This window comes from Danio rerio, chromosome 15 (genome assembly GCF_052040795.2).
Source record: "Danio rerio strain M-AB ecotype USA chromosome 15, GRCz13ab, whole genome shotgun sequence".
Lineage (NCBI taxonomy): Eukaryota > Metazoa > Chordata > Actinopteri > Cypriniformes > Danionidae > Danio > Danio rerio.
The window spans coordinates 28,688,296-28,701,360 of NC_141035.1; the positions used below are offsets into that span (position 1 = coordinate 28,688,296).

A 13,065-nucleotide genomic window follows, 5' to 3' on the forward strand; every position below is an offset into this window, starting at 1 on the left:
TCACATGTTCCTGTAATAAAACACACCAATTTCTCCGGATTACTGCACTGTCTCTTTCAAGGGCCTCTATTACAAATATTGCATTTATGGAAGAAGCATTAAACTCTCAGAGGTACCTCGGCTCAGCTTTTAATGGTAAAACTTAAACGGCTACAAATTGATGCATTTGGTGGAGATGGCACTATTGAGAATACAAGATTAGAAATGGCCTAATTTGCAGTTCTAAAAATCGGTTTTCACAGCAACCAACCCATTCACCCAAAGTTCAGTTCATTATGCCTTCAGCAATGAGACCGAGCTGCCTCTTGTTTCAATAGAAATCCCAAGTTGAAACCAAAGGTCTGCATGAAGACCTGTGGCGTTTGTCAAGTTTTATTAAACGCTGAGCGCTTTATGGTCCACCCTACTCAACAAAGACTTTATAAAAATGCAGATTGACCTTAGACCCAGAGTAATTTTTCAACACAAAGCTACAATCATCCTCTCGGTGGGACTTTATTCAGACCCCTGGCCAACATCTTACGTCTTATGAGAAAGTCAGGCTCTGTGTAAGCTTAATTAGCTGTTAATTATATGGTGGCAATTCAGCTTGGGAATATAACATCACATTACTACACTGTAGGTGTCAGAGAAAGTTTTTACTTTGAGGGCAAATTAAATGATCTATGAAAAAGTCGATTTGCATAATAGCCATGTCCTTATGGGGGGGTCAGTGACATGGCCACATTTGTACGTCTACACTTGACAGGCACCCCGATGAAAAGGTGATGGGTGAAAATTAAATAAAACAGGCATTCATTCTTGCTCTTTTCCTTTTTCTTTACGCACACTCACTTACATTCATCAAAGACTCTGCATGCTGAATTAAGAGACAGAAAACAAACACGCACAAACACATTCTCTGTGTACAGACACACAGACAAGAGGTTTCCCTCTATCTCACAGTAGCAGAGCTTGCTGCTTATTGCAGCCGTGTGATACAGAGAATAATAGATCACACACATATATATCTGCTGCTTAATGTCTTTTCTCTGTGTTACAACAAAACTTGACAAGCTCCTCATTAAAGACAGCATGAAACTGCAATTGCAACACACATCGTACGCAATGTGACATTTCATAGTGAAACAATATTCAGAGGGTGATAAAGAAAGGTGGGGCTTGATGTCATTTAATTGGTTTATCAGAAGTGTGACATAATATAACTATATTAATAATATTATAAGATTTCAAGCATCTGTAAAACTGTATTTTGTCATCTTAAAAATGTTGCCAAACTTTGACATAAGCTATCAATGTCTGATGTGGAAAAGCTTATTCATGCATTCATGACCTCTAGATTAGATTATTAGATTTTTAGATTAGATTATGTAATGCGTTACTACTGTAGGTGATTGCCCTGCTGGTCTAGTTACCAAACTTTAGCTGGTTCAAAATGCAGCTGCTAGAGTGCTTTCTAGAACAAAGAAATATGATCATATAACTCCAATATCATTGCATGGGCTTCCTATTAAATATCGTATACATTTTTAAATTTTGTTGACTACCTACAAAGCCCTGAACAGCCTAGCTCGCCAGCATTTGAGGGAGCTCCTGGTGTATTATAGACCCTCACATTCACTATGCTCAATTAAACTGAACTTTAACACTGAAAACTTAACTGACACTGTTTTAATTCACTATAATCTATGTGAAACTGCTGACACAACCTACATTGTAAAAGCGCTATAGAAATGAAGATGAATTGAATAAATAGCATTGGGCAGCATGATTTCTATTTTCAACGAGGCCTTGGTTACTTCTAAAAAGCTATTTGTAGAAAAGGAAGGGAGTATAAACTGTTTTGTTGTAAGCGTACAGAAATAGCTTTCTTCTATTTTTATAATGTACTAGTGAATTTGTGCTTAATAAAAGCAATTTTAAGTATTAACGAAAACATTGAACTGCAAAGTACAAATCCTAATGAAACAGCAATCTTATTGTGAACAGATTTACAATAAGAACTACATTTTTAGCAGCAAATACATCCACAATAAAGTAAAACCTTGACTATTCATTTTGTAATATGGTTAAAAATGAGATAAAAAACTATAAAAATGCATGTTTTCCTAATCCTTCAACAGGATTGCAGTTCTTGACATAAAAAGTACACAAAAACGTATGACGAAGGAAAATAAAATGAAATAATAAATAACAAACAATATTCAAACACTTTTTTGCTGCTGAAAGTACAGTTTTAATATATAAATATTTGAATGCTTCTTATTTTAAATTAAATTATAGATATTTTGCACAAAATAATGGTTTTGTTTTTAGGAACTTGCACTTTGAAGCAAATTTTCAAAATGTTGCATTTTCAGGACTCCAAAATGGTGCAGTTCTGTAACTGTATAGCCAAAGTTATATGCTGTGTCACTTACATGACCCATTATTTTCAATCTAACACATGCTCAAGGTGGAGCAGAAGTGCTTTTCTTACATGACAGCATTGACATGTTTGTCCAGACGAGGTGAGGTGCACCCGAGGATCTCCCCAGGAGAAAGTGGCCGACACTGAGGAACAAGCACTTCGTAATCGGGCTTCAGAGCTGCACTGGCTGCCTGAAAACAGAAAGAAAAGGGATACTAAGATCAAGGAGGCAAGTTTTTGATCAATAAAATGTTGGTGCAGAACCCAGTATCCAATCTGGAATCGAACATGTTCACACTTTCATTAAAAAGTGCTTGAAATTTGTCATCATTTTTAGAGCATATTTCAGGAGTTACATTTATTCTGAAACACCGTACACTTAAAAAAATGACATTTGCTGTTTGTTTAAACTACTTATTTTAAATAAACTAAAAGAACACAGTTCTTGAGTTTTTGCAGGGGATAGCTTACTGTAATTGTTTATGTACAATCCACTTAAATTTGTAAAAAAAAAACAAAAACTAATAAGTTAACTTAATTCCTTTATGTTGTTCCGACACAAATCAATTGTGTGAAACCCAGTATTTTTACAGTGTATAAATTAGAGACTAAGCATTTAGCATGCCTAAATGGACTAGCACCAAGATACGACTCTGCATTAATTCAATCGTACACTTCATGAAGGGCACTTAGATGTGCTGATCAGCTACTTTTGGCTGTTCCACGCACAAGGTTAAAAACCAGGGGGGGTCGTGCCTTTGCAGTGGTTGCCCCTAAACTCTAGAATAATTTGCTTCTTGGTGTTAGGCAGGCCACAATCCTTTCCGTTTTTTAATGTAGTCTTAAAACCCAAATTTACTCTTTGACTTTTAATACCATACGAGAGTCTTATGTTTATTGTACAGGTATTTGTCCTTCTTTGTTTTAGATGGTGTTTGTGTGTACAGCACTTTGATAAGCACTTGTTGTTTTCAAAAAGTGCCTTATAAATAAACATTGACTTCACTTGACTTGATTAGAGAACACTTTCAGATCCCTCCCAGTCATTGATGTTAATATTGTGCCTTGCGATAGTTTCCTTAATTAATAATAATTCATCAAAAAATGAAACTTCGGTCATCATTTACTCACCCTTTTGGAAGTAAATAGTGAGTAAATATAATTTTTTAATTATCTGAAAAACCTTATTTAATTAGCAGCTTTTTTTCCCCATTTAATTCTAAAGTGACTGACACCCTCCATCAGCAGGATTGTTTTTATTATTACTTTAAGTTATGACTAGGCCCACACGAAATCTGCATGCGCAGAAATCCGCAGATTTTTAGGCCATCAAGTCTGTTTATTGACTTGTGTAAATGTGTGTAAACTTGTGTTTTTTCAGTTTTTTTTATTAATTTCAGTAATAATATAACAAATATAATTTTTTCTTACAATTTATTTACAATACAGTTTGTTAAGTAAAATTTTCTGTCTTTTAGTAGCCATCTATTATATGAGAGACTTGCTTTATTTACCAAATAAGTGGATCTAATTGGATTTGCATTGAAATTATTTATTATTATTTATTTTATTTAATTGTAAACATTAAATAAAGGTTATTAAAAGTATTATGTTTTATTTCATATATTAAGTTTTTAGTAATGATGCTCCCAAAATCATTTCACATAAATCCACCGATTTTGTTTTAATACAAAATTCTGCACAGAAATACCAAAAAATATTTGCAGATTCTGTCTGGCACCCTTTCACCCTTAGCAATGGAAATCTGTGGTTTCTAGAATTTAGCAATGTCACCAACTCATTCAAGTCCCAAAAATAAAAGCTGGTTGTCTACAAAAGACAAACAAACGAAAGGACAGGATAATGTAGACAGCCTTAAAGACCAATCAGTTGATTGCTGAAAATGGACATACAGTGTCACCATCCAATATTTAAATGAAAGTTATAATTTTAATAATAACCATTAAGAATATTGTCTAGATTAGGGCTGAACAATATTGGAAAAATCTGAAATTGGGATGTTTTTTTTCTGTAATAAATATTGTGATATGAATACAGTTTCACAAGATTGTTTAATAGCACTATTTGACCGTTTTCTGGGGAGTCTAACAGTACTCAGCTACAGAAACTGAATAATCCCGATACAAAAATGATGCTTTTCTTTCTTTGCTTTGTCTCATTTCTAGTCCAAATATCAAAAACGTCTAGCAGCAAGTAAAATTATTGTTTTGTTTTCAACTTCAGAGATACAAAGTCAAAATTAAGAGTTAAAATCAGCTAAATGGTCTTGCAGTGTTAAGCAAAATAATCTTGTTTTCTCTTTGGAATGTAGATATTTTTACTAAAAACAAGACAAAATTCAAAGCATTTTTTCATATAAATTCCATATAAATACAGTAATTAAATACAATTCTAAAGCTTCTGGTCAACTATAATTCAGACTGAACATTGCATATCCTGTAATGTGACTATTGCGGATGCACTAGTCAGCCCTAGTCTGGATCTGAGAAAAGTTTGTAAATCTGGCTTCGAAAAATGCAATGCCACCTTTATACCAAAAATGAAGTAGGAGAGACAGATAGAATCTGAGGAACAGTCATCCAGCACATCTAAAACACCTACGGGCTTTCCTTTCCAACAAAAAGGAAGCAAATCGATTGTGCCAAATAAATTAAGGCAAGAAAGCTGCTCTAATGCGACGGGGGTGGAGAAATTACGCTTCATATTTTGCTTTTGACGAGCACAGAGAATAACAAAACCACATAAAATGCATGCATTCGCTCCCTTCTGACCCTCAGCACCCACCCAGAGCATTTGAACAGGCCTACACACACCATACACAGGCCATACTGCTTCCCGAAATAACATGGGTCATTTTTAGGCAGGAGGGCGAAACCGACAGTGTGGAGGAGAGAGTGAACGAGGGAAAAAATAGAGAAAGGGAAAAAAAAAATCTCACACTTATGTAATGCGCCGAGTGCAACATGACTTTTGATAATTCCTCCTCTTGTGCAGTTCAAAATAACTTTAACTGCATTTCACACCCACATAGTGTATGAAAACACACAGCATTATTGGAGCAAACATAAACACACGGACAGCCTTGTGTGCTGTCAGAGACCTTGAAGAAGGAAGGTAAGTGATACAGAAGGAGACAGACAGTAACTGAATCATAGAACATCTTTAACCGCAGGGAATAGTTATCATTGAGTAAGAAGCGGAGGGGTCAAAGGTCACCTGCAAAGCAGCCACAAACTGGATGGTGCTGACGAGGGCGAGCGAGCGGCCGGGGGGGAAGTTGAACCTGAGTGTGTCCAGGAAGTGGGCAGTGTCAATCTGGATGTCCACAAACACGTACAGCATCTTGATGCCCTCAGTCGAGTCTATGGGGACTGAAGACACAAACAACATTTGCATACTTCACTCAACAATGATTGCAATCGCAAGCTGACTTCCTGCTATTTTTCCTCTAAAAATCGAAATGTTGATACCTGGTGCTGCTAGTGACATTAATTTTCCCTTTTAGGACACCTATGATAAAAATCAACTTTTGTAAGCCGTTTGTGTGTAGGTGAAGTATATGTTTATAATTGAACAGTAAAATTTATTATGTAATTCATCACCACAGCCGCATATTGTCAGTACAATTATAAGAGAAGACGCTTCGATTCGGGTTTGTGGACTTAAATCAGGTTCATTTTGTGTGTGTTAACTTTATAACGACATTGTGTGTGACACATCATTGCAAAAAGGCTTGAATTAACTCCACAACCAATGAATCAAATAACAGTTGTGTAAGCTCTTACTGTAGTAAGAGAGATCTGCTTCATTCTTGTCTATCACTGTGCTGTTTATCTGCGTGAAGGCTAAACACATCAGAGTAATACAGAGCGATCTCTGACACGCACGTGTGAATGGTGGGTGGGGAGAACCAGTTCATTTGTTTTAAAGCCACAGGCAACAATGTCCTAACAGCTCAAATTTCACAAATTTAATATTATTATTATTTTTGTAATATTATTTATTATACAATATATATACATTCATTCATTCGTTTTCTAGTTGGCTTAGTCCCTTTATTAATCTGGGGTCGCCACAGCGGAATGAAATGCCAACTTATCCAGCATATGTTTTAGCAGGCGGATGCCCTTTTAGCTGCAACCCAGTACTGGAAAATATTATATATTATTTTGTAATAATATTATTTGGTATTTTGAGCTGAAACTTTACAGACATATTCTGAAGACACAAAAGACTCATCTTTAATTTTGAAAAAAGGGTAAAATAAGTACTCTTTAAATACAAATTAAAAATTTTTTTGCACATCCATGTACATCTATGTACTCTATTGGGGCGTCATGGTGGCATAGTGGATAGCATGATCACGTCACAGCAAGAAGGTCGCTGGTTCGAGCCCCAGCTGGGTTAATTGACATTTCTGTGTGGAGTTTGCATGTTCTAACAGTGTTAAAAGACATGTTGCAAACAATTTATATAAGCTGAATTTTAACAAACAAGTTAAGTTAAACATTACAAAATTTAACTAGTTTGTTTAAATTTAGCCCTGTAACCACATAACTTAAACAAATAATTCATTAATCATAAATAAACAATGGAGCGACGCAGTGGAGCAGTAGGTAGTGCTGTCGCCTCACAGCAAGAAGGTTGCTGGTTCAAGCCTTGGCTGGGTCAGTAGGCATTTCTGTGTGGAGTATGCATATTCTCCCTGCGTTTGCGTACGTTTCCTCCGGGTGCTTCTGTTTCCTGGTACAGGTGAATTGGGTAGGCTAAATTGTCCGTAGTGTATAACTGTGAATGATTGTGTTTGGATGTTTCCCAGAGATAAGTTGAAGCTGGAAGGCCATCGTCTGCGTAAAACCTATGCTGGATAAGTAGGCGGTTCAGTCCGCTGTGGCGACTCCAAAATAACAAAGGGACTAAGCCGAAAAGAAAATGAATGAATGAACAAATCAAAAATAATATTTTTTGTTTTATTGTAAAAGCAAGAACAAGTTCAATATTAAAAGATTAATACAGTAAAATAAATTAATCAAAGATAAAGGCAGAAAAGAAAGGATTTATAATACAATACTGTGCATAAATGACAGACCTAAATTTATGTTTTTAATATAGATTTAAAACTTTCTTTATATTCTGCACATCTCATTTCCAGCCCAGGAGCAGATAAAATGAACCATAATCAAACCAATGGCATGCGCTTTGCTATATGGTTCAAATTAAATAATTGAGAAAGAAATGCAATTGGTGATCAACTAAACTTCATGTGTATGTGTAATATGATTACTATCCAGCATATAAAAATGTATTTGACCAAACTACCATAAAAAGAATCACAATTGGCAAACTTCTTAAGAACTAGAAAAGTTTTGTGCCAGCCTATACCTCTGCTCTACGGATGACAGTAACTGAAGAAAAGAGTAAATTGCTATTAATGCCATTCATTTCACACCCCATTTAAAAGACAGCAGAGCTGAAAGAGAGAGGCGGACTTCGCTCTTCTCCATCTACATTATCATTTACTGCTGATGGTCATAATTGCTGCTCTTCTTGCAGCATTTTCTTTAAAGCTCCTGCTCTAATGGCCATTCCACTGCTATTAGGCAAATGCCACCTTCAGGGAGTGTTTTAAACATGGAGCCCATTTAACGATGCAAGAACAGACGGCGACACGGTAAAGCAAGTGGGAAGAGAGGAAGTAAATTTATCTTGCTCAAAGTAAGAAGATCAACAGAGCCTTCTCAATAAGTACATTTTGCAGGAACATCTATGAAAGAGCATCTAAAAGCACAGAGTTTTAAAAGGAAAAAGGAAATAATTTCTTCATCATTATATTGGACTAAATATTAGATAGTACATAAAGTAACAATTTGGTGACTAACATCCATCAGAATGCCATTGTAAATTATGGTTTGCATAGCAAAACCATGTTGAATGTGTAGCTATCATGATTTAACTACAATTACATGCTTCCTATGTTTAATATAGTAGTAAAACCATGGTTAATTTTTGTAAAGGAAGACAATTATATAAACTGATAAAGATGTTTAAAAGATAACAGACTTTTCATTTTAAAAGTTAATTATGCTTTAAGTGTGGTATTGGTATACAAACCTCTCAAAATCGATGGTAGATGAACTCTAAAATCATAAATGTAATGATATAACATTCACTGAATATTAATATAGGAATAGAAATGTTTTTCATAGGAATGCAATCCAACAATTTTAAATCATAAAAATTTAATCAGTACTGAAAGGTGTTGTTAGAAATAGTTCAGTGTAAATAACTCAATTCAATTCAATCTTGCTTTATTTATAAAACAACCTCAGATGTGCCTGAGGGCTGTACATAAAATTAAGAAAAGAAAATATTAATAGAAAGGAAGATAAAAACATGACAAATACATAAAAACACATGAATATATATATTTTTTTTTTAAATATATATACATATTTATATATATATATATATATATATATATATATATATATATATATATATATATATATATATATATATAAATATGTATATATATTTAAAAAAAAAAAAATATATATATATATATATATATATATATATATATATATATATATATATATATATATATATATATATATATATATATATATATATATATATATATATATATATATATACACACACACATCTTTAACTGCCTGCTCTACCAAATGGTTGACCATGTTTTGACTGTTAAAAGTCATTTAAGGAATGACTGTTTTAAATAATGGTTGCACTACTACACTTGAATTTTGGTTTTATTGTTAAAAACAAACAAACAAGAAAACATGTTGAAATCTGAAATATTTTATGGCATAATTCAAAAATATAGATGTTTTATTTTGAATATATTTTTAAATGAATTGGCCTTACACTTTCACAGTATACGTATTAATTCCGGTATATTTACCATAACCCAACATATCTACCATCTACCATGGTAGAGGTTGATATTTTAGAAATTATGGCATGTGTTGAAAAAATAAAAAATAAACAAAAACGCATCGAGTTAAGAAATGCAAAATGCAATCCAATTTTTTCTTGGTGGGGCAGTTATTGGGAAATTTTACATTGATTTGAATTTGCCTAACATAAGCACAGATCTGACCTACTGTACTGTATATTGGAAGCTGTAACAACTTAGAACTGAAAACGAGGAACCTTTTACTATAATAATATTATAAGGTTGAGTTTATTTTCTTAGTGAGTTATAGGTGTGTTTTGAGAATAAACCAATCGGAGTCTCATCTCCCATTCCCTTTAAGAGCCAGTTGCATCGCGCCATAAGCACATTTGCTATTTACAGAATTGAATGAACTGAAAAAGCCTGAAAAAGCCTCTCAAGATGAAAAAAGTATGAAGAAAGTGGTCTTTAAATTCATGTAGGCTAAAAAATAATGTTTTATAATATTTTTATGCTTTATATTTATATCCTATATGTATATCCTTATTATATCCTATAATATATATCCTTAATATTTTATATCCTTTTTCATATGTAAAGATGTTTGCGTATTGCTCGTCTTGTGTGTATTAAACAGTGTGTAAGCCAAACGCACTCTGCACCAGACAATAGACCGGCTTTGTTCTGGTCTAAAGAACAGACTATTATAGTTTCTCAAAATAGCAACGCAACAGCAACACGCCAAAACACACCTGCTTTTTTAGACCAGAACTCCTATGGGCGCACATATGAGCGCAAATGCATTTGCTATTTAAAAAGCGTGGCGCGATACCTCAAACGACTCTTGCGCCGAGCTGAAAGTAGCAAATCACAATTGCGTCATGCCTTGCGCCACATTGTGCCGGGTGTATGATAGGGCCCTTGGTGTACACAACAATCTCTGGGCTTGCTGCATAACAATTACCAAAATGTTTAACAATTTATAAAAAAAGAATCACTTTCTGGTCATCGGATATAAGGCATGGACATATATATTGATCATGATTTTCGAAAGTATTACACCGCTTTGTATATGTTTATAATTACCATTTCATGAGTCTCCCCATACAGTTGAATAGAGAGCTTGGACCCGGAAGCAGCTTCACGTGACGTCACAATTACCAAGTGGATAGCATGGATGAATGAACACCTACACTGACAGAAACCTTTAAGAGCAAATAAAAGAATCCAGTGGTCCATATATCAATAAGGGCTCATTGTTATTTACTAAACTGTTTGTGTATGTGTTATTATATATTGTGTTGTTATCTTAGCATCATGCTAAAATCAAGCCCTTCCCCACCTCAGTAGAGGATTTCAAATTCAGCAAATGCGAGTTTCATGGTTGTTAGGTAGGATTAGGCCATAATCAGTCAGGCTGTAAACAAAGTTGAAGAACAGCTACTGAACAGTAATCATAAGAAGCATTCATTATTTGGTACTGGAAGTAATATATATTGGAGAGAGCAAAAGAGATGCGGGAGAGTCATTTTACTGACTGTGACAAAGTTTTTATTCTTGCAAAGTTTTGTGTTAAAGTGGGTCACTGTCTGAACACACAAACATGCAGGGCTATATTCATACACACATGAAACACACAAGTGGCCTCACAGCCTCATTCTGCAGGTGCTGGAAAACAAAAGAAAAGAAGGGGCCGGGGGGTTGAAGTTAAGTGGCATTGATCCATTTCTCTTATCCAATTAGCACGGCAGACTCAGAGCACTTACTCACTGCAATTACAGCTTTTGTCAATAAGAGTCATGGATTCAGTCACCATCCCCTCGTCTCCTTCATTTCTCTGTTTTATTCTTTAGAAGGTAAAATAAGACATGATTGAGATGGTTTAGAAAGTCGAATGACTTCACAGGTACAGGAGCGTGTATACAGTGACATGCAATGCCTTAAGCTGCTTTTAAACGTTGCTCATTTTGTTTCTGAGATCTCCCACAATATTTTCCACGCATCCAAGGTCAAAAAACCCTTTCTCTTTACCTCATTTCTCATTTCAAAACATCTGTTGATAATAGTTCTTTCAAAATGTATTTGATATTTATTCATTTGAATAAACCCCTTGAGATGCATCTTCTCATTTTCAACAGAGTAAACATTAAGAAAAGGGGAAAGTAGTATACTGTACATACATACATAGACATAGTACAAAAAGATGTACAGATCAAATCAACAACAACCTCAGGAATAACAAGTACAGTCAATAAATAAATACAGTCAGTAAAATATGACAGAAAGTTTGCTTAAAAACCTTAAATGATACAATGGATTGATTATAAGCAGTTACTGTAAATTATTCCAATCTACTTTACCCTTAAACAAAAGCTCTTTTATCAATAGATCTTTTAAAAAGAGAAACAGTAAAATAGTCTGAACAGAACGTCTTACTTGGTAATTAAAGGGAGAAAATACAAAATATTGTTGCAAATAATAAGGATACTTAAAAAATGCATGTTGCCTATTCTAATTGATCAATTGAAGAGCCTATGGTCTGATGGTAAAATGTGTGCATTTCACATTTGTATTACAGCAGTTGCACTATAGCTTCAGACTACTCCTTTACTATTCTACTGTGAATCTTCTGAAACGGTCAAAAATAACACTTGCAAACAATGTCAACCCTCTTTTCTATTCAAAATATGGTTTTGTGTAGTAAGGCTGCGTGTCCACTAAAGCACTATTTTGTGCTGCAGACACAGTTTCTAAAATAATAATCTGTGAGCGCTTCTCCAACTGTCAAAGTGTTTAAAAAAAGTACTGAGCAAAAAATACACGCTCAGCAAAAGACTACACAATACACAAGACGTGTCACTCGTAAAGTTCTAAACGGGGAAAAATGTAACTGACGAATCTCAGAGGAAGGAGCTCAAGACCAGCCTTGAGTTTCTGCAGATGAAACTACAGACAGTTGTTTAATTTTATTGGTGATTCTTAAAAAATGATTTAAACATAAGCTTGGCAAGCAATTTTGGAGGGTTTGATGTTTTGCTCGAGAGGCATTTCAAAGCAGAAAAGAACGTTAGGTCAGTCGCGTTTTTTACTTTTTCATTCTCCAATCAAATGAAAGCAGAGGTGGGGTTTTCACTGAGGCAAAGACTATAGAATACACAAGATGTGTCACTCGTATCTTTTTGAATGATGAAAAATGGAACAGTCAAAATGGTGAATAAAGCCTCACCTTCTAGTACAGTAGCCAATCATTGATCGCTTTATGGCAAATAAATCCCACCTTCTAGTACAAGAGCCAATCATCAATCGCTAGATACTAATGATACTCTGGGGGAGGGGCTCAGACCAGACGTAAGTTTCTGCAGATTTTGTGGGTTTTGGATGTTTAGAAATGAAACTGAGACCATTGTTGTTTAACTTTATTGCTGATTCCTACTATGAAATTCAATTGTATGCTTAAAAGCAATTTTGGAGAATTTGATTCTTTCCCATTCAGACAGAATGCCCGAGCATACTGCCCGAGAGCTGTTTTAAATATGGCAACCAAGTGAAATGACTTGCCTTAAAGGGACTTTGATTGAGGTGCCTGCAGTGTTTGTGTTTTCAAGACAATTACGGAGACTTTTGAAGATGGAGGAGAGACTGTTATTAGTTTTCCAGTGCTGTATGAATCACAAATCTAGAATATCACAATATTATTAAATTTTAAAATTAT

General features: G+C 34.5%; 1 protein-coding gene across 5 annotated transcripts in view; it reads right to left on the bottom strand.

Moving 5' to 3' along the window:
- Positions 1–13,065, bottom strand: part of dph1 (diphthamide biosynthesis 1) — a 186,655-nt gene that overhangs the window by 68,889 nt on the left and 104,701 nt on the right. For all 5 annotated transcript variants that reach the window (NM_001017861.1, XM_087282953.1, XM_087282951.1 and 2 more), the window contains 2 exon segments: positions 2,480–2,601; positions 5,648–5,802. In NM_001017861.1, coding sequence (NP_001017861.1) covers positions 2,480–2,601; positions 5,648–5,802 — 277 coding nt within the window.